General features: G+C 38.8%; 1 protein-coding gene across 3 annotated transcripts in view; it reads left to right on the top strand.

Annotated features, from left to right (window-relative positions):
• Positions 1-13,635: 13,635 nt before the first annotated feature.
• The window catches only part of LOC135715052 (heterogeneous nuclear ribonucleoprotein U-like protein 2), a 116,140-nt gene continuing 107,600 nt past the window's right edge, over positions 13,636-22,175 (top strand). For all 3 annotated transcript variants that reach the window (XM_065238464.1, XM_065238462.1, XM_065238461.1), the window contains exon 1: positions 13,636-13,907. In XM_065238464.1, coding sequence (XP_065094536.1) covers positions 13,748-13,907 — 160 coding nt within the window. In that variant the 5' untranslated portion in view covers positions 13,636-13,747. The remainder of the gene's footprint in view (positions 13,908-22,175) is intronic.

The following is a 22,175-nucleotide window of genomic DNA, read 5'->3' as shown; positions in this document are numbered from 1 at the left end:
ATTGCAAGACAGCCTATATTACATGATAAAAGCCATAGTCTGTACGGGGTATAAGAAAAGTAGCCAAACTAATGTTTGTATCATATTTAAAACATAAATTTATTCATTTATTTTATAAACAAAACACAAAGTTTATGTTACCAGCGCAAATTGTGTCCTAGCCCAATTAATCAAAGAAAGGCTATTCCTACTGTTCATCGTCCTGAGTCTTCTAAGTGGCATGGATTGAGTCAGATTCTTGTCTGTCTTGCACGCAGAATAAAATATTTTAAACGTAATAATATTTGACGTAAAATCAATAAGAATTTCATTTTGTTTTGGCTGCAAAAAGAAATCATTATTGTTTCAACAATCCAGTATTTTTGTTCCTCAAAACCCATGGATTGTTAAATCAAAAAGAAAATCTTTTCGAATTTACAAGAGCTTTCATGGTTTTGACGTAAGCTGTCAAATTTGGCAGCTGGGTCAACAACAAAAATGTGTTTGTTTTTAAAAGAGATTTCTTGTTGATTCAATCATATTTATTTTATGAAGTCTGACAATTCACGCACACGCAGAAAAAACACTTAGGCGTAAATTAACAAAATCTTTTGTTATTATTTAATACGAAATTTCTATTTGTTTCAGTTCACTAAAAAGATTCAAATGAATGCAGAAGTTCATTTAAATCAAATAAATAAAATTATTTAAAACTGTTTTTATTGTTTTAACTAAATAATTTTTAAGTGCACGTTTCCAACTGTCAGCCTGTATAGACATCGTTGCTAATTATAGTTGAAAAAATTCCTCTTAGGGAAAAGCTGCCTTCAAACTTTGATCTTCAAAAGTAAGTTTTAGTTTTAAAAATTATGTCGATTTATATAGTTTTTCGGCAAGCAATCTATTAACTTGCATTTGAAATTTCAGCGCTGACTTGCGATAGGGCGAAATAAAGCTACACTGTAGATCATCGATGAATTCGTTCTTTGGCACTGCATATGCAGTACCCCTGTGTCTCACCGAACTTCGAGGAACAAAATCTAGCCACCTTCAACCTACTTCTGGTTCCGGAGATTCAACAGAACAATCCCTTGTTGAAGCAGCATGGTCACCATCAGCAGCTCAGTGGCAACCGAGGTAGCAGCAGAATCGATTCAAAATTATCACCAGCAATAACAAATCAATATCATGGTGCACATCAAGGCACTCAAGGACAACACGTTCTACAACTCATTCACGCAGCAAATGGTGCAACGCAATAGTCAAATTGGTGAATAAATAAATAAATAAATGAATAAACAGTGGCTCAGTAAGCAACTTGTTTGTAATCAGAATTGAAAAATTTTGGTTGATTTTTCAATAAAAACAAACTAACCTTACCTGGGGATGTAAAAAAAAATGATTCTGAAACAATAAAAAATACGTTTAAGCCAACTAAAAACGTTAATTACTTTAAATAATGCTTCAAGTTGATGCAAGCAAACATTTTTTTCGAATCAATAAAAACCGATGTTCCATTCAATAAACATAGAAGTATTATTTCAACTCAATGTTTTTGTTGAATTACTCCATCAATTTTATTGATCCATATTCTAATCAAAATTTTGTTAAAAATGATACGAATTTTGTTTCGTTGAACTATGTTTTTTTCTGCGTGCAGTAGAAATGAAAATATGTTTATTGATTCAAAAATCCGGAGTGATTTGAGATTTGGGCAAATATTATAAATTAACAATATGGTTCACTTCCAGAATTCCCATATATTTCTGAAAAGACGCATAAGTAATACCCTCTCCCGGTGAGAAAGGTGACTAAAAGCATTCGTGGCGTTATTATTTAAGCGTGTAATCAATTCATAAGTTTAGTCAAATAAAAGGTATGGCAAACAGTATTAGCTTTCTCATGCATTTTACACGCCTACCCTGACGTCATGACATTGTACTACGTTCAGACTATAGTTAATATTAATAACGTAATAACGTAATATAATATAATATCAAAAGTGCCTAAATAACGTGATATCTGCTATAGTTTGAATGTACAATAAGCTTAGAGGTAATCCAAACAAATAAAAGAAAATGCAGATTATATCTGCCATCCCTCTTTACATACCACATTGGCAACTGACAGAAGGAAAACTTTCAACACGCTAATAATCGTTATCCCAATTTTGGGTAATAGATAACAAACACGGTAAGAAAAAAATCACCTAAAAACACTTGAGTTTAAAAAAAGCTCAAAAACAAAAAAAAATAAAAAGGAATTCGATTTTAAGTTAAAAGTACTCAACCGTCATGTTTCCACCATTGTGAAATTTTAACTTATTTTTGGATGAAAATCATAGCAACCTGCGCTGTCTTTGATACTGTCATTTTTGTTTGCTTCATCGCCTTCGTTCGCACCGTCGAAAAATGGTCTCTTCTAGAAATCTGGTTCAACATTAGAAAAGGGCCCATCAGCATTTGTAAACAAACCTTTCCAAAGCCCTTTACTCACAAAACGAAGGCCACCCACGCAAACCAACACCATCATCGGATAGGGGAAACTTCTACCTACACGATGATGGTGTTGGTAATTGCATTCAATTGACCGTTAGGTAATTTTCACTCAATGGATTATTGATGAGGATTTCTCAAAATTTAGTTTTCATAATTTATTTAATTTTACCTAGCCTCATGGAAGCCACATGATGAGTGAAAGTGAACTCAATTTTTAACTAACTTTAAAGTACCCATTATTGGGTAAAAAATACAAGATTTTAAAGATAACTAACTTACCATTAAATTAGCAATTTTTACCCATTAATGAGTATCTGTTACCCATTAATGGATAACAGTTACTCATTAATGGGTAAAAAACTACTATTACTTCGTGCATAATACTAAAGGCCCAAGCGCAATGACAGCGGTAGCGGAACGGCAGCGGCAGCGGAAAAGCCCGATCTGAGTAAGCCTACTTGTCGGATTGAAAACTAGTTAGAATCAAATTGTCTTCGGTTAGGCATCTTGATGTCATTTGTGACAACTGTCAAACTTTCCGTTTCCGTTCCGCTTCCGCCCACATTGCGTTTGGGCCTTAATGCAATGCTAGTTTAGTCACTTTTCTTCAAAATGGACCTTTTTTTACTTATAAATGGGTACTTTCAAGTTAGCGTGTTGGGTACCTCGTTCTCCATGCAGCAACATGTGCAAAAGCATACAAGCCAAATGTATGCAATGCATTTAGATGTCGGTTGTTCCCGAATTGCAACATGCCCACTCAAACTAAATATATCATCTGATAGAGCAAATTATCTCTCAGATGTTGGTGTCAGTTTGGCAGATTGAGCCAATACTCACGAGAAATCGTTCAAAGTCATTGTTAACATTTGGTAAATAGGCCTTTTTTTGCATGTTTCTCTACTTACTAGCTTTCTCTATCATACGTCAAAACCATCATAGCTCAAAACAAAAACGATAAAGTTGAGTGTTGTGGACTGGACTAGAGTCGGTGTATAATGAGTCATGCCAAGAGTGAAGCCAAGTCTACCTATTGAACTGTCAAACCGGCTACCTATCGTGCAAAGTAAACAAACATTACGATTCTATGAAAGGTCTACAAAAGGTATTGCAATAAAATATAAAATATAATTGAATAAATGATCATAAACACGCAGAGAGCATTAAATTGCCATGGGATACGTTTGTTAACAATCAGTAATGAGAATTTCTACTATTTTTTGTGAAGATAATTGGACAAAATCACTGATAATAATGATTTACAACAGCCGCTATTTTTTTTCACGCTAGAAGTCATTTGAAGTTGATGTAGAAGTCCTCTGTTGCCAAGTGAAAAGAAAGAGAATCTTTCGAAAACCGTGATGCGAGTTAAACTGTTTTTCTCTTGGCGTGACTCATTATACACCGACTCTAGACTGGACTATGGAGAGTGTTTATGTGCAATCGTTGGAAATTTATAGTGTTTTCCGTGCTGAGTTTACTGAGGTTTTACTTAAATTTGAGTCGTTTAAACTCAAGCTTTGGGTAAGTTTCATTTTCTGTGTACCCTGAGACTGGATTGGAAGATTGCCGTAAAAGCTCGACGCAGATGTCGCCACTGCATGATGATGATAATGTTGACAGACTGCATATAAAATTCGTGAAAATTTGCATTAAATCATAATTTTCATCAAGCCTGCGTGAAATCCTTCCAATATAACATTCGAATTGAAGAAGAAAATGTTTTTACGATCAGACTCATGTGCATCTTTGACTTTTCCAGATGAACTTTCATAAGATATATTCATTTCATTTCACGGCTCCATCAATGCTGCATCGTACGTATGATGTAAACAGAAGTAAATTGCTAAATTACTCAAAATAAAGATGATTTGTCATCTTGTTAACACTTTATAAACCATCGAGCACCATTTTATAGTATGATGCGTGTTGAGTAAATCAAGTTCCATTGCGTTTTCCGTCGAAAATTGTGAGTATCAATATGTTTACCTAAAAAAGGCCAAAATGAACATTTATTGAAAATTGGCGTCCTATACAACCATTTCTACATTATCACCAGCATGATACAATCTTTCCTAAGTAAATTCACTTAATTTCCACTTTCATCCTAGTGGAAATCGCACAAATTCACCATTTTCCGAAAAATGCAGCTGCACAGGAGGCAGCCTCTACCTGTGGGTGTAAACTTGTTGTGCCTAATTTTCCATGAAAACATCTCCGATCCATACCGAAATAATAACAGTTAGTTTGCAAACACGTTTTCTTACACGATTCAAGCAAAAGTTTCCACCGGAAATTATTAGTTTTTTATTTATGTACAGATTTGCCCCCAAAATCGTCTGTTTTACTTGGAGAATTTGGAAACTATCCTCCTTCTAGTAGTTCTCACTTCGAAATGTAGGTGGCGAAAGCTTGGAAAAGTTTCACTGCAAGACGCCAATTGGACACTTTCCCCTTCCCGATGATATTGCTGGTTTGCGTGGGCGACCTTCGGTTGGTGAGAAAAGGGCCTACAAAGGTTTGTTTACAAAAAGCTTGTATGCCCTTTTCACATGTTGTTCTGGATATTATATAACGTTATTACGTTATTAATATCAACAATAGTCTGAACGTAGTACAATGTCATGACGTCAGGGTAGGCGTGTAACTGTTGGTGTAACTAACCCCTCATTTTATCTGTCATACTTTCATAGCAAATCAAAACAAACATAGTGTAGTACTGGAATGTATACTAGAATGGGGTACATTAAACGATTTGCTTGGGACCAATAGGTTAGTGCAGTAGTGAGCCAATTTAAAATCGTTAGTTTCGTATTGATTGTTGGTAGTACACACAAAGAAAAATCGTTGCTAAAATTAATAAAACCATTGGTAGAATTAAAATTTTGCATTGGTTCTTTTTGGTAGAAAGCGGTTGGCTTTCAAAACAAAAGTCAGCCAACTGTTAAAGCAAAAGTTGACCGCTCACTACTTTCAAAAGTTAAAACTTTCAAAATAAATTGTACTACTGTCAAATTAAAAGCTCGGGAGTGGTGGAATTAAAATTGGCATCTTTTCAATTCAAAAAAAAAGTTTCGGTTTGAAAATGTTATATTTTTGAAACAATAAATAACATTTTAAATATAAAAAACAAAATTTTGAAATTAAAAACATGCATTTTCATTGTAATATCATCTTTTTTTCATTTTAAATTCTAAATAATATTTAATTTATGTAAAACAGATCAAAAATGTATTTATTTTCATTTCCTTTTCAACTAATTAACAATTATGTAACGAAATTCACAGAGAGACACAGATAGACATCCCGGTAAGTGAGGGTTGATACGAGGAACACAGAATCCAGACACTGACAAGGCAAGCTTGGTATTGTTTTCCATTTGCAGAAAGTACCAACTGGTGACGGATTCTACGGGCAGCTGGTCTTCGTCCTTCTCCCAATCAAAGCTGAATTTTCGTTTTTCCGAGGCTTGTAGTAGGGTTTGATCCTTCTCCGACAGGAATTTTATAAGGTCGATACCGAAAGCTGGCGTGATGTCGTCCTGGCAGATTTCATAATCTGATATAAAAAAGAATCTAAAATCCAATAACAATAACAATGAAAATAGTTTACTTACCATTTGGAATGTCAATTTCACACGAGTCTCCACGAGGGTCTCTAGCAGCGAATAATTTCGGAATATCTAACTAATAACAGTTCAGTTTCTGGTATCCCATAAAAGAACATGACTCTTGTTGTAGCTTCTAACCTGGATTTCATGTTTACAGCGGCCAGACTAGTGAAAAGGGCGGCATATAAGATTCCAGTGCAGCCAGTAAAAACATCGCTGAGGGGTATTTTTGACAGTTGAACAACTTTTGTTTTAAAAATATGTACTTTTAAAATCAGGAGTCAAAAGTAAAAGAAAAACTTTCAATTAAAAAATCCAACTTTTATTTTGAATATTTTTGCTGTTGAAACTAAGAATTTTGGGAAAATTTTAAAATGAAAATGCATTATTTTTATTAATACAATTTTCGTTGTTTGTGTGTACTGGGCATCCAGATGCTTAGAGCAAGCGAATGGATATTCCCTTCCGGCTACCAGCTCCGGTGGGGAAATGTACTTGAGGATGAATCCTGTGAGGGTCTCGATTGCTAGAACAGGAAAATACAAACGTACAAACTATTCCACCACACTAACGTCCCTTTACACCAAAAACATTGATTGCTTGGGCTGCGCTGTCAAAACAATCGAGATAATAAAATCGTTCAAAAGAATTCCTCAGAGTTACTCTGGACTGCTCTTAATTTCTCACTGTCTTCCCCCTCGTATGTGACCATCAACATCAACGGTGTTATGACTTCGCTACAAGTGGATTCTGCAAGTGATATCACGGTGATTTCCAAGAAAACTTGGCAGCAACTGAGACGACCAAAGCTAACTCCATCAATGATTGAAACCTCCAACGCATCTGGTGAACCACTCGCTCTAATGGGAGAATTCCATTGTGAAGCAGTCCTCAATGACATCGTCAAGCGTGGTCAGTGTTTCTTTACGTCATCACCAGATCTCAACGTAATGGGTATTGATTGGATCGACATGTTCAACCTGTGGTCGGTTCCGTTCGATACTCTCTGCAATCAAGTTTCTGCTGTATCCAGACCATGTTTCGCCGAAGCTAGAGCACAGCTGCAAGCCGAGCATCCGGCGGTTTTCGACGACTCGCTGGGCCACTGCAAGAAAACCAAGGTAAAGTTATTGCTCAAACCTAACGCCAAACCAGTTTTCTGTTCGAAGCGACCAGTTCCGTTCAACACGATTCCGCTGGTGGATGCAGAATTAACACGTCTTCAGACTCTGGGAATCATCACGCCGATCGATTCAGAGTGGGTCGCTCCGATTGTAGCAGTACGCAAGCCGAATGGTAAAGTTCGCATCTGTGCAGACTACTCCACGGGACTCAATGAAGCGCTTGAAGCAAACCACCACAAACGAAGTGACAGACGGAGCGGCTCGAAAACTTTGGTGACTAACCTGCTATTGCAATTTTTCAGTGTACCACATGGCAACACCACTACTACTGGATTGTACCACATGGCAACACTACTACTAGATTGAACTAGCATTTTAACCGAATGTACTAGAATGTTTTGGTTCTATCTCTTTCACTCTACTCAAAACTGAAATGCATAAAAAAATGACAAAATGATACGCACTCTTTGCACACTGCCAAAGAATCATTGTACACAAAATCAACTTTGTTAAAATCAAAACAAAAAAACTAACCCATCTGGTGGATGATGGCACAAGCTTCCAAGAAAATTCTATTACAGTGAACCACATTATTTTAATGGATTTCTTCGCCAGTAAGTCGTCTGTCACTTCGTTTGTGAAACCACTATCCTCTACCTACCCCGGAGGAGATCTTCGCACAGCTCAACGAAAGCACCATATTCAGCATCATAGACCTTTCCGATGCATACCTGCAAGTGGAAGTAGATGAAGAATCGAAGAAGCTCCGCACCATAAACACGCATTGAGGCCGCTTCCAATTCAACCGGCTCGCTGGAACATTGCAAAGACTGGTTGACAGCATAATAGCCGACATTCCTGGTGTTCGGTCGTTTCTCGCTATCATCTTCGGAAGAACTTGGGAGGAACACAAGGCGTCACTAGACAAGCTACTACAACGTCTAGGGGAAAATGGGTTCCATGTCAAGCTGGAAAAGTGCCATTTCTTCCAAACCGAAATCAGATATTTGGGGCATATCGTCGATCGAAACGGCATCCGTCCGGATCCAGAGAAGCTTCAAGCCATCACCTCTATTCCAGCACCCACCAATGTTTCCGAAGTGCGATCGTTCCTGGGAGCCGTTAATTTCTACGGCAGATTCGTGCGCAACATCCATGAACTTCGTCATCCTCTCGACCAATTGCTCATGAAGGATTCGAAGTGGCAATGGAATTCCGATTGCCAACGGTCTTTTGAGCAATTCAAGCAAGTCCTGCAGTCCGATATGTTGCATACGCATTACGACCCGAAGTTACCAATCATCGTAGCAGCGGACGCCTCCAGCACGGGCATCGGTGCAGTCATCTTCTATGAATTTTCGAATGGACATCTGAAGGCAATCCAGCACGCATCAAGATCCCTCACTCCAGCGGAGAAAGGTTACGGGCAGCCGGAAAAAGAAGCACTTGCACTAATATATGCGGTAACGAAGTTTCACAAGTACCTCCTTGGGCGCAGATTCACTCTGCTCATGGATCACAAACCGCTGTTATCAATCTTTGGATCGAAGAAGGGCATTCCTTTGCACACCGCAAATCGACTTCAATGGTGGGCATTGATGCTTCTCAATGCCAGACTTCGGATGCGCCGATATGCTGTCAAGACTCATCGACCGTTCTAAGCAGCAAGAAGAGGAGTACGTTGTGGCAGCGATATCCCTAAAAAAAGACATGGTGAGCTTTATTCAAAACACTATCGAGCAGGTACCAGTTTCGTTCACAGACATCAAAAGTGCAAAACAGGCAGATGAACCACTACAAGCGGTGCTGCAGTTCATTCGTGAGGGTTGGCCAAACGATGCACGATCAGTCGAAGATCCAGAGATTCGAGTCTACTTCAACAGGCTGGAGTCTATCACCAACGTCGATGGCTATATACTGTTCCACGACAGGGTAGTCGTTCCGAGCAAGTTCAGAAGGCAAATCCTGAAGCAGTTTCATCGCGGACATCCCGGCATGGTACGAATGAAGTCTATTGCACGCAGTTTCGTTTACTGGCCCGGAATCGACAACGACATCGAGAATTTCGTCCGGCAATGCACTCTCTGCTGCACTTCTGGAAAAGCACCAGTCAAAACAACGCTTGAAACGTGGCCCATCCCTGATAAGCCGTGGTCACGCATCCATATTGACTACGCAGGACCTGTGGACGGCGTATTTTTCCTGGTAGTTGTCGACCCGTACACCAAATGGCCCGAAGTATACGCAACTAAAACCACAACGACAAGAACAACAATCAAGCTACTTACGCAAACGTTCGCAACATTTGGCGTGCCAGAAACCATCGTCTCAGATAATGGTACCCAGTTCACCAGCTACGAGTTCAAGAATTTCTGTGAGAATCAAGGCATTCACCACGTCCACCGCACAGCACCATTCCATCCTCAATCAAATGGGTTAGCAGAACGGTTCGTGGACACCTTGAAGCGCACTCTTCGGAAGATTCGATCGGGAGGAGACACACTGGAGGAAGCATTGCAGACGTTTTTACAAGTTTACAGGTCAACACCAACGGCTGACCTAGGTGAAAAGTCGCCTGCAGAAATAATGTTCGGACGACCGGTCCGCACAGTTTCGTCAATGCTACTTCCACAACACAACCGTACATCAGCAGCACCTCGAGCAGCACAACCGAAAGCAGATGAGCAAAACAAGCGTTTCAACAAGAAGCATGGAGCGATTTCGAGGCAGTTCGTTCCGGGTGATGCTGTATATGCTCAAGTCCATCAAGCAAATTCCTGGAAATGGCAGGCTGCCACAGTAATCGAGCATGTCGGAAAAGTCAACTACACGGATACGAATTTTGTTTATTTAAAACAAAAATATAAATGTTTATACTCTACACGCAGAAAAAAATATTTTAAACGTAATAATATTTGACGTAAATTTAATAAGAATTTCATTTTGTTTTGGCTGCAAAATGAAATCATTATTATTTCAACAATCCAGTATCTTTGTTTTTAAAAACCCATGGATTGTTAAATCAAAAAGAAAATCTTTTCGAATTTACAAGAACTTTTATGGTTTTGACGTAAGCTATCAAATTTGGCAGCTGGGTCAACAAAAAAATATGTTTGTTTTTAAAAGAGATTTCTTGTTGATTCAATCATATTTATTTTATTAAGCCTAAAAATATACGCAGTAGAAATAAAAATATGTTTATTGATTTAATTTTTAATAATTTGCGATTATTTTTATGTTTTGTTTTCTTTTTGTTACCAACAGAATAACAATTAAATTAAAAAAAAAAACTTTCTGAGGCATAAAATCTCTCCGGTTCATGAATTGATGGGTCGATAGGTAGGGTCCAGGTGTGGGAGCGGCCTTCCTGGCGTTGGGAGCATTGGTACTCAGTACTGAAAATAAGATCGACGGAAAAATCAAGGAAAAGAAGAAAAACTGTTTATATTATGCAACAGCAGCATACTTACTTACCTCTAGAGCTGAATCAAACGAGAATTTTTTTGTTATTGTTTACATTTTTGTCCGGGTTTTCACGAGGGAATGGTTGGTAGTTATTTTTGCATTCATGGCCCGGGGAATTGACACAACAAATAAATGTTAAATTAAAATTAACTATTGTTGGCTTGATAAAAGAATATTGTTATTTTTACAATAGTTGCAGTTGAAGAGTGGCTTATGAAAACAAATAGAATCTTATTTTGAATTTATTTGAATAAATATTATCGAAACAATAAAATGTAATATAATTTCAACCGGAATTGTTTGTGTAAATACAAATAAAGTTTTTTTTGGTTCAATGCAAACAATTTTCTGTCCGTGTAAACATATGAATTATTCAAAGTTAATTGAAAGCATGTTTAAAACTAAAATATTTTTGCTTGAATTAAATTCAAAAGCATGTTTATTTCAACAATATAGGATTTTGGTAAACGGTTTTTAGCGTGTCATGCCTTTTTATTTCCTTCTTGTTACATTCAGGAAAAAGTTGCCCCAGCTTTGCTCTACCTCAACAGAAAACGATTATCCATTCCGAATCCATTCCGGATCCTCCTCCGACACCGAACATAGAAAGAAACCGGTATGAGGACCAGTGGCAGAAACCGAGGCAGAAAAGGCAAAACGACGCCAATAACACAAATTTGCACCAGTTCCACTGAACTGGAACCCCCGGACACCCACCCCGACGGGTCCTCGCATCCTGGACCAGGACCCCAATTCCCACAGGTCACCCTTAATCGCACCCAAAATAAGAGCAGGAATTTAGATGCCCTGCCCGAAGATCTTATTTTATTATTTCTTTGCAAACCGTTTTATTTTGCTTTACCCTGCACTCAAATACTAAAATAATTTCAAAATATAGAGAAGCATGTTTAAAATAAACATATTTATTATTGTTCGCATAGCTGTCAAATCAAACAAAAACAATTACGTTTATTTTCAACACGAATATTTTTGAAATAAACGTAACATTAGTTTTATTTTAAACATTGATTTCACATGACTTCAAACATTGAATACGTTTGAAATCAACCTAATTTATGTTTGTGGCCAGAACAAACTGAGTTTACGTTTGAATTTACCTCAAATATTTTTGTTTCGACGATAGTTTTTTCTGCGTGTACAACGTTTTCCTGGAGGATAATCAGCGGCTCTTCCGTTCTCATGCCAATCAACTGAAGCAACGTACGGTCGAATCTGGTCCAGATCCTAGTCCAAGCCAAGGTCCTAGTCTGTTATCGGTATTCTTCGACGGTTTTGGCCTAGACGTACCTGTGGAAGTTGAATATTTCTCCGCACGAGAATCACTCAGCGCCAATGGGCAACGCCAGTGGTACCGTCCTATCTGCCTGATGAGCTGCGACCGAAAGAGGACGAATGCTGTGCTTGCTGACTGAGGTGCTATTCGGGCGGGAGAGAATGAATAGCAGAGTGAATGTGTTCATCCATCTGACAGTTTACCAAGGGGTTCAGTAATGGATGCTATACATAACGAATATTAATCTATTCAGTCATATTTACACCCCACAGTACCATCCGTTCCAGCAACGATACCGGCTGCAGTGCCCGACGAACTTGGTCCAGTTGATGAAGAGCTTGGAAGTGATGAGGCGGAGTATTTTTCGGATGATAGTGAGGCAGACAACCCACCACAGCAAGATCCAGTACCAGTTCCGCCAGCAACAAGGGAACGCCGGCAGACTCGTTTACCAGCTAGATTCGAGGAGTACTGGATGAATTAAGAGGGGAGATGTTCCATCCAAGCAATCACGATGTTCCATTCAAGTAATCGAAGCAACCTACAGCTGCGACTGAGATGGAAAAATTAGTGATTCGAAGTGTAGATGTCAACCTGAATAAACGTATAGTTAGAAGCACTCAAACTTTCTTTATTCTTTGAGAAGAACACTTTACATACCCATCGGAATCCGTTTACGGAATCCCCATCGGGATTCGTTTATAGAATCACCATCGGGATCCGTTTACGGAATTTCCATAGGGATCCGTTTACGGAATCCCCATCGGGATCCGTTTACGGAATCCCCATCGGGATCCGTTTACGGAATCCTCATCGGGATCCGTTTAGGGAATCCCCATCAGGATCCGTTTACGGGATCCAAATACGGAATCCCCATCGAAATCCGTCTACGGAACCCGTCATCGGGATCCGTCTACGGAACCCGTAATCGGGATTTGTCTACGCAACCCGTCGTGTATGGAACCCGTCAATGAAATCCATCATCGGGATCCGTAGACGGATTCCGTCATCGGATTTCTATCGGGGTCCTGTTCCAATCATCTCCACTTTTATTAAACAAATTCACTCACCTTCAAAGAGATTCGGCTTCAAACTCTCTGCCGGAATCCAGCTTTGGATTCCCTGCCATGATCCGGCTTCGGACTGGTGCACTTTCCTAAAAAAGATAATTATATTAAATTAACAATTAACCTCGTAATTAACTCACATTTACTTACCTGTAAAAACAGCCTCCCTTTTCCTTGAAGCGACTGTTATTATTTTCCCTCCTCCAACCATTTCAAAACAGAAACAAAACAAAACACTACCCGGGAGTCCCTAATAAAAATTGTATGGTTAATTTGCTTAACGACGTGTTCTGGGTATCATCCAAACCATGTGTGGAATAGTTCAATGATTTGGGTTATCGTTCGTTTATGGTTATTTTTTATTAGGGGTGCGTTCACGATAAAGTTTTCATTTTGCACCCCGCGGTGGGAGTCGTTGTTGCTAAAATAGGTATTAAACCCCGTTTAGCGCCCCCGCGGTGGAGATGCTCTTAGACCGTTTGCTCCCGTGATTTAAACTCGAAAATGAGTTAAAAGTTAACTATCTGGCATCCCTGTAATGGAGTTTGACAGTCGAACTTTCTCGTTCTCAATTCTCATTCATTGTATTCCGCTTCGGTCGAGCGTAGTCGCAATTGGTCAGGACGCGTGTTGTTAATGTTGACTAGTGAAGTTTTACAAGATTATTACTGATCACATTTAGCATTTAACTGGAAATATTTTCCGCCACAATGGACTATAACAAAATGAAAGTGAACGACCTGAAGGCGGAATTAGCCACCCGTAGCCTCGATACAAAAGGTGTGAAAGCGGTTCTCGTGGAGCGTCTCAAAGAAGCCATCGAGAAAGAAAATAGTGTAATTACAACCGATCCTACTACAGCCGTTGCAGGTATGGTTATTGTGATATCTTTGAATGCTGTACCGGTGCACCTTACTTTGCAAGGAATCGAAAATCGGAAATTAATGTGCACTGTCGCTTTTCTAGAAAATGGCGCGCCATTTTGAGCTTTCGCTTTTCTCCTAAACTCCTACCAGAAGAACTCACGAACACTATAGCGAGCTGGTGGTTGAAAACAAATCTGATGTGTTTAGAGGTGTTAGTTACCAGGGTTGCCAATAGAGGTTTCTGTCATAGTCAATGTTATAATAAGAGTCTTCATGCCAAACACTGTCGAATGCTTTTTCTATGACTAGAAGAGCAACTCCAGTTGAGCAGCCTACAGAATTGTTTGACCGAATTACGTTAAACGCTGTACAGACTGGAGAGTTATAACATGTTATAACGGTTGTCAAATAATTGCAACACAGAAACCACCATCAAGATAGCGCTATAACATGTTATAACTCTGTAGTCTGAACGTACTATAACTCTTAAGTCCAAGGCGAAATCCAAACTGCTCATCTGCAAAAACTGAGTTCGTATTGATGTGAAGCATCATTCTATTCAAAATTATCTTTTCAAAAAGTTTACCTATTGAATAAAGCAAACTTATTGGACGGTAGCTAGAAGGTTCAGCTGGATTTTTATCCGGCTTCGAAATTGGAATAACTTTGGAATTTTTCCATTTATCAGGAAAGTATGCCAAATGGAAACATCTGTCAAATAATTTTACCAAGAAAGACAAAGTACTCTGGAAGTTTTTTGATGAGGATATAGAAAATTCCATCATCACCTGGATCTTTTATATTTTGATTGTTTTTTTTAGTTATAGATCTTACTTCGTCCCCCAGGAATCATCAAAAATATTTTCCCGAGAGAAAATATTCAGATAGTCCCGACCCACCTGATTCTCAATAGGACTAGTAAGACCCAAACTGAAATTATGGGAACTCTCAGATTGCTTAGCAAGTTTCTGCGCTTTTTCCAAATTTGTGATCAAAATTTTACCACCTTCTTTAAAGGGGAGTTCACCGCTCCGAAAAAAAATAATTACGTTTTGATTTTTCTAAAAATATAGAAAAAAAGGTATCAAAAATCTAAAAACAAATCAATTTTTTTTTCTAATTTTTCAAAGAAAATTCACGTGCACAAACATTTTTTATAAGTCATTATGGCGTAAAGTTGAACTCAAAAAACCACAAAACATCAACTTTTCGGTTTTGCTGAGGGTCCAATTTTTCCATGATGAGATAGAAAAAATATTTTTGCATGTAATTTTTGACAAAAATTTAAGGAAGGAACTGATTTTCTTGGATTTTTGATATTTTTTCCCAATATTTTTAGAAAATAAAAACGCACCGAAAATATTTTTTTTTCGGGCCTGTTAACTTCCCCTTAAGTGCTGGAATAGGCTTTTGAGGTATTTCCAAAAAAAAAATGTGAGTTTACAAAAGGGTTTGGAACTTGGGTCCTTCAGACCGATCGCGTTTGTCATAGTGGTCTTTGGTTTTTTGTTCATGATTCCGTTATAAAAAGTCTGGGACTTTGAACAGTTATCTGAAGTCTATGACTTGAAAAATTGGTAACTACACGCAATGCTCATTTCTGTTTGTCAAACTTTGTTTATTGTTGTTTTACATCAACAGCAGGCTGGCCCCAATGATTTTAACCTTATCAACTATGGTAAAAAAATACATTCAAGCATGGTCATAAAATTAAAAAAACATTAAATAACGTATATCTTATAACTTATAGTCAATATCTTAACTCCTGCCGGCGAAAAACAGAAGAAAACTTTCGACGAAGCGCATCACGGGAGAGATGAAAGTCGAAAACAGATGCAACTCTGTTGAATGTTCTCTGCAGTCCGCAAATCGCACCGTACGCTCCATAATTTGTGCGACGTAGAGGCAGTCTTAGCATAAGGTTATTACGAAGCGGTCGGGGTTGAACATTTGCCTCAGAATAGCCTCACAATCTGTCCTTCCTCGTAGGATATCGGCCACGGTTAGGGCTCTGCTTGTGTCTCATCTAGTCCGGAGAAGTTCTAGGTCGATAAGTTGACAACGGCTTTCGTAACTTGGTAATCGAAACGTATCATTCCAAGGCAATCTACGCAACGCAAAACGAAGAAAGCGACGTTGAACAGATTAAATTCTCTCGGCACCGTTGTTGTAGTTTGGGTTCCAAACCGCTGAACAATACTCAAGCGTCGATCGAACAAGCGAACAATAGAGAGATTTTAGACAGTAGATATCAGTGAAGTTTTTAGCTATCCTAAAAATGAACCCTAAAGTTCTTGACGCCTTATCAACAACATATGCAATGTGTTGCTTGAATGAAAGCTGCGAATACAAGATCACACCCAAGTCTTTCACCTGATTCACGCGTTCGATTTTCGAGCCAAGCATGTCATAGCTAAATATTATCGGTTGTTGTTTTCGTGAGAACGTAATAGCGGAGCATTTGACTGGGTTCACTACCATTCTGTTTAACCTGCACCAACTAGCGAATACATTCAGTTGACGTTGAAGAAAGTGACAGTCAGCAATGGAGCAGATTCGTAGGAAGATTTTGAGGTCATCTGCATATGATAACCGAGGAGCTTCGATGAGATGCACGTCGTTGAAGTACAGCATAAAAATTAACGGTCCCATGTGGCTTCCCTGAGGTATACACTCAAACAATTTCACACGTTTGATCGAAGTGTTTAAACACTTGATTTTCTAAATGCACAATCACATTTACTTTAAGTGTATTTCACCTTGGTTCAATGTGTTATACACGTTAATTTATAGTGTTTCAAACTTTGAAATGTTGAAAATCTTTCACTATCTATTCAAGTGTAATGCACATTGAATCACGCTACTGTTCAAAACAGATGGATTTAAAGTGTTTTGCATTTCAATACGATGTGAATTGCTTGCTCAGAAAGGTATACATCGATAACAAGAGTTGTGACTTTATCCTATCAACCTGCCTCATATATGAGAACCGTGACACAGTGAGATCGAACGAAGACTCCGGCAGCAGCATACCCCAACAGTCCATGATCGAATCCCAAATCAGACCCATTAAAAATATATGTGAAAGCTCTGGCCTCTGGCAGTTTTGTTTATATATTTGTCGATTCATTTTTAGAGTCGGTAAAGTAGAATTCGATAAAGTAGAATATTGTAGAATATTGAACTATGGTGTGCAAAGCTATTGATATCACCATATGAGGCACATAGAATCCAAGTGTGTCACAATTCAAATCCATAGTGTTCAGACATGGTTCATAGCATAAGATTCACACATGAAATGGATGTGTTTCACAATATGCGCAAAATTAAGTGTGAGACACATAATGACGACGTGTGGAATTTTTTGAGTGTAACATGTAAACATATCAAACAGAAATGAATAAATAGCAGCGCCGGTGGTGTAGTGTTAAGCGTGGTTAAGGGAAGTAAAGTCGTTGGTCCCCGGTTCATGAGTTGATGAGTCGATAGGTAGGGTCCAGGTGTGGAAGCTGTCTCCCTGGCGTTGGTAGCATTGGTGCTCAGCACGGAAAACAAGATCGATGAGAAGTGAAACAGCGTGTTTTACACACGAAGCATAATTTGTGTTTAACATAATAAAGTTTATTTTAATTGTATTTTTTTTTAAATTATATTCACTTTAAAGCTCATGGGTCATTTATGACTTGTCCGGGGGTGAGATATGAACTCGTGATTTTGGCGTGAGAGGTATGAATGTAACCACTACGTCGAGGTCACCCCCAGAAGAGAACATTATGGTGGTATTTGATCAATTCAAGCTCTTTAGAATAATTCCTGGACAACCGATTTTCTTGCATGGATATATTAGATGATTGAATTAATTTTTGGAGTAATTAGAAATCTGCAGAATTCTAGCTAACTATTAGAAGAATTGCGAAAATACAATGAGAACATAATGCAGGTACCTATTTCATAAATTGAAGGTGTTTTAGCACTTTATACTATAGACCGAACTTTAGGGACATAATTTTGAGATGTGTTCCTAATTATGGCCTACGAACTTTATTTGATAACTTTGTTTTGGTATTGATGAAACCATTCGCGTTGACGATGACTCTGCAGCTGTTCACTCCTATAGGAAAATGCCATAAGCAAATGTCGAATTTCGTGAAACATAGCGGATCGTTTTTTATACTTTCACTCCACTGAAAAATCCCGTAGGCAAAATGTTAATCTAAGCGTGAAAGGAAGGGTCGACACGGTGCATACGCTATTTCTAAACAAACAAAATTTGAGAAGGATCTACTCATATTCGTCAAAAGTAGGCCACCCCAAATTAGTAAACAAAGTTTAGATGTCGAATGGAAAACATCGACCTGAATCCCAACGAAGTTGTTTATTTGTCATCTTGTCAGTTCCAAATTTGTTTGTTCAATTTAGTGTAGTGTAGGATATGAGTAGATCCTACTCTTCTTCTACTTCTTTCCTTTATTTAACGTCGGTCTCTGTTCCGCAATCTAGTGCTAATCACCGACGGACATCGATTGCCATCCATTGACGGCAATCGAATGAGCAAGGAAGGCAGCTTCCACACCTGCGTAGGATATCGCACCCATTCAAACACACATGGGCCGGGACCAACGGCTTTACTTCCCATTCCGAAGGAAGACGTGACCAGAGATTTTTAAGCCTCAGAAAAATCCCACTGACCTCGGCTGGGATTGAAACCAGACCCATTGGGGTGAGAAAGCAGTCACGCTTACCACTACACCACCGGCGCCGGCAGTAGATCCTACTCAAATTTTGGTTGTTTAGAAATAGCGTGCAGTCAATCCTCCCATCAAAACAAACTTCACGGCAAATGAGACCAATTCATACCGTACCGTACCGTTTGCTCAAACTTGTAAAAGCGTAGGTCACTCGTAGAATGAGATTTTTTTTATCAAATATGAGTAAATTTTATTCATATAGTGACATTTACTAATATATAAGTGGGATTTACTCATACTTATTCTATGAGTAAACCACGTTTTTTCTAATTTGAGTGAACGCGATTCAAATATGAGTTAGATTAATTTAACGTGAAAGCCCTTCCAAAAACTATCAAGCTGAACAATGCATTGAATCCTAAGTAACATGGATCGATTCTCCTCGTTGACTTTTTCTTTCGTTAATAACTTGGCTACAAAACCATTTCTAGTCATATTTGCCATATTAGATGCTAGATAATAGCATCTAATATCGAACTATGTATTGAAAATAACTGTAAGTGCCTTAACATGCAAAGAGAAAATCTACAAAGAAAATCTGTCAATGTTACTTAGGAGCTAATGCATTGTTCTGCTTCCTAATACTTGGTGTGGTCGTGAGATGATCTATATGACTTTATTTTTATTCTAAAAGCATCGTGTTTACACGCATCTTCGCGTTTGTGAAACTTTAAATCTAATAAAGCTAATTTCTGTATTTCTCACCAACTCCTCTCCCTATTTTCTTAGAGTCCGCTTTGAGAAGCGTCCGAGAACGGTTGTGTGTTTTTGCTCCGCTGCGTGCTTTTTTTTTTTAGAGCTCGGGCTATCTTTGTGCTGCCGTGTAGTTTTTCGGTGCTCGCATTTGAATAGTTTTATGTCCCGGACGCGATAATTCTATTTAGAATGATTTGTGCTGATGTTTTTCCCCTGTTGCTTTGGTGCCTGGTGTGCTCTCGCTCCCTTTGTTGACAGTGTGACTCGACCGCGCTGATCTATTATTAGGTTTTTGCGGTGTGCATTGCTTTTGTGCACAGAGTGACATGAAGAAGAAAAGTGATATTTAGTTATTGTGTGTTTGGATTCGCTGGAGGAGGAATTGTTTAAAAATGACTAGAGAAAATTAAGCATCGAGAATGCGCTCCCGGATGTATTGATTTGGTGAGTACGTTCCAGTTGAAGATTGTTCTCTCTAAATATCCCTTTTTTGAATACGTTTCATCAATCAAACATTATTATATGTTGGGTTTGGGGGGGGGGGGGCAGCCTAAGGGTTTCAATGGATTTGTAGACTGGACAAGTGTTCGTGGATTTGCCAGTCCCTTGTCACGTGTTGATAGACGTACATCTTGTCGTTTGTCTTCCAAAGGTCTTCAATGAAGTTGATTCACCCAGCTGCAACAAACCATCAGGCAGAACTTTACAACCAGTGAAGTATCTGCAGTCATATGTAATCCTTGTACTGATGGTGGGTTCTATTCACATCACATGTTCCCCTATAAAAAAGTGAATTTGTGTCGCATATATTATAATCTCATCTGATTCTGGATTTTACAGTCAGCTTCACAGGTGTCAACCTCCTGCCCAGGAATAAGGAAAACTTCGTTAAAGTCTCTTATTGTGTTTCCCTTCCGACTGGGGGACTTGTAGACTTCGGGGCAAACTTTCTTTGACGGTGGTGGATTATTCCCTTCGTTCGCCTCCGTATCCGAAACTGGCTACATCTGTTCCAATTCTGCTTCAGCCTCCAAGCGAGTCTTGAACTCTCTTTTTTTCACTCAATTGATACGTTCCCACATTGGGTTTGGCATGGAGAACTCGTCTTGAGAGAGTTTCGCTACCGCGTTTTTTTTCCGGCCAGTGTAGGATTCCAGCTTCTTTCCAACCAGAAAGAATTACGGTTAGGCATGTTTCGCATCTTTCAATTGTTTGTACCACTTTAAATGGCATTTTTTCCGCACTTGAACTTGGACGACACTAGCTGACTCCCTTCCGAAACATTTTGAACTGTCACTTTTCTCCAGGCAACTTTGTCATCATAAAACTGAACGGTACCAAGTCAAGTCAAAATGGATAATAAATAAACAATAAGGTATTCAAATTTACTTTATAAATGCTATAATAAACCATTGTGCAGCGATGATCGAGACGTTTCCGTCGGATAAGATTATTTTGCGGCCGAGTGTCTAGGAAGCTATGGAAACCGAAATGGCTCTTGATTTTGTTTTATGCCCTTATAGTATAAACCACCATCGCACTTTGTGAGTTGCCCCAATAGAACCCTTGCTTTTGGTTTGAATCAGTACAAATTCGTTCTATTATATAAAAAAAAAAAGAAGTATACATATTCATTTTCTTCCGAACTAAATAAACCACCATCACACTTTGTGAGTGGCCCCAACAGTATCCTTGCCGTTGGTCTAAATCGGGTCAAATCGGTTCTAATAATTATTTTATATTCAATCAAGTAAACCACCATCACACTTTGTGAGTGGCCCCAACAGCATCCTTGCTGTTGGTTTAAATCGGTTCAAACCGCTTATAATTAATTATTTTGGTCATTGATAAAATAAAATAAACCATCATCACACTTTGTGAGGGGCCCCAACAGTATCCTTATTGTTGGTTTAAATCGGTATACACACATCTAATAATGATCTACATCTCTAGACAGCCGGCTGTTTAGAGCATAAATCGAAAACACTTATAAATAACTACACAAAACAAAAGATCGCATCACTTATCAAGGTGAATCCTGATCCAACGAACCTAACCCACTAACAAAACCTCCTTCCTGTGACTTTTGTGGGATGCAGAGGTAAACACGGTCCCAAAACAACAAAAGTCACACACTAACATTCCTTCCCTCTCCCACCTGATTGCAAGGACGTGGCCGGTGACGTTATTGATCTTTAAAGGTAGGAGTCACTGGAACATGTACACTGAGAATGGCAGGTTACTACCAAGCCACATTCAGTTGATTCTTTGTACAATTTCACTGGTTCAGATCAATCACGGAGTGCAACTATCGATACGTGTAGTCAGACTAAGCTAAGCTAAGCTAAGCTAAGCAACTCCTCTCCCTATTTTCTTACATGGGGGCTCGTCCGGGAAGGAGTTATCGAGAAATTGTTCGGTTGACGCGTTTTTTTTTATTATTATAGTCGCTTAACACTCTTGCGTCATTCGTGACTTGTCCGGGGGTGAGATTTGAACTCGTGACTTTGACGTGAGAGATATGGATGTTAACCACTACGCCGGGGTCGCCCGCACGGTTGACGCGGTAATATCGCTAAAAAGTGATTAAAAGTTGATATGAGAAGAACGCCATTCCTCATTCAACATGGCGGAACAAGTGGATGAGTTGTGCGAAATTTTCACAAAAGCCGGATTGACGCGTGAGTGTGAAAAGCGTGGCTTGTCTTCGGATGGGTGCAAGAAAGAGATAGCGCAAAGAATCGTATACTTCGACAAAACGTACGACGGTCGTTCGCGTACCAACAACGAGGTACGGGATGACAAGCGAGACAATGATGATTGTGCGG

The sequence above is a fragment of the Ochlerotatus camptorhynchus genome, unplaced genomic scaffold (assembly GCF_037179485.1).
Source record: "Ochlerotatus camptorhynchus isolate MF236.1 unplaced genomic scaffold, CSIRO-AGI_Acam_v1.1 ptg000789l, whole genome shotgun sequence".
Classification (NCBI taxonomy): domain Eukaryota; kingdom Metazoa; phylum Arthropoda; class Insecta; order Diptera; family Culicidae; genus Ochlerotatus; species Ochlerotatus camptorhynchus.
Note: the sequence above shows the minus strand (reverse complement) of the source record. Positions and strands in the feature narration are given on the sequence as shown.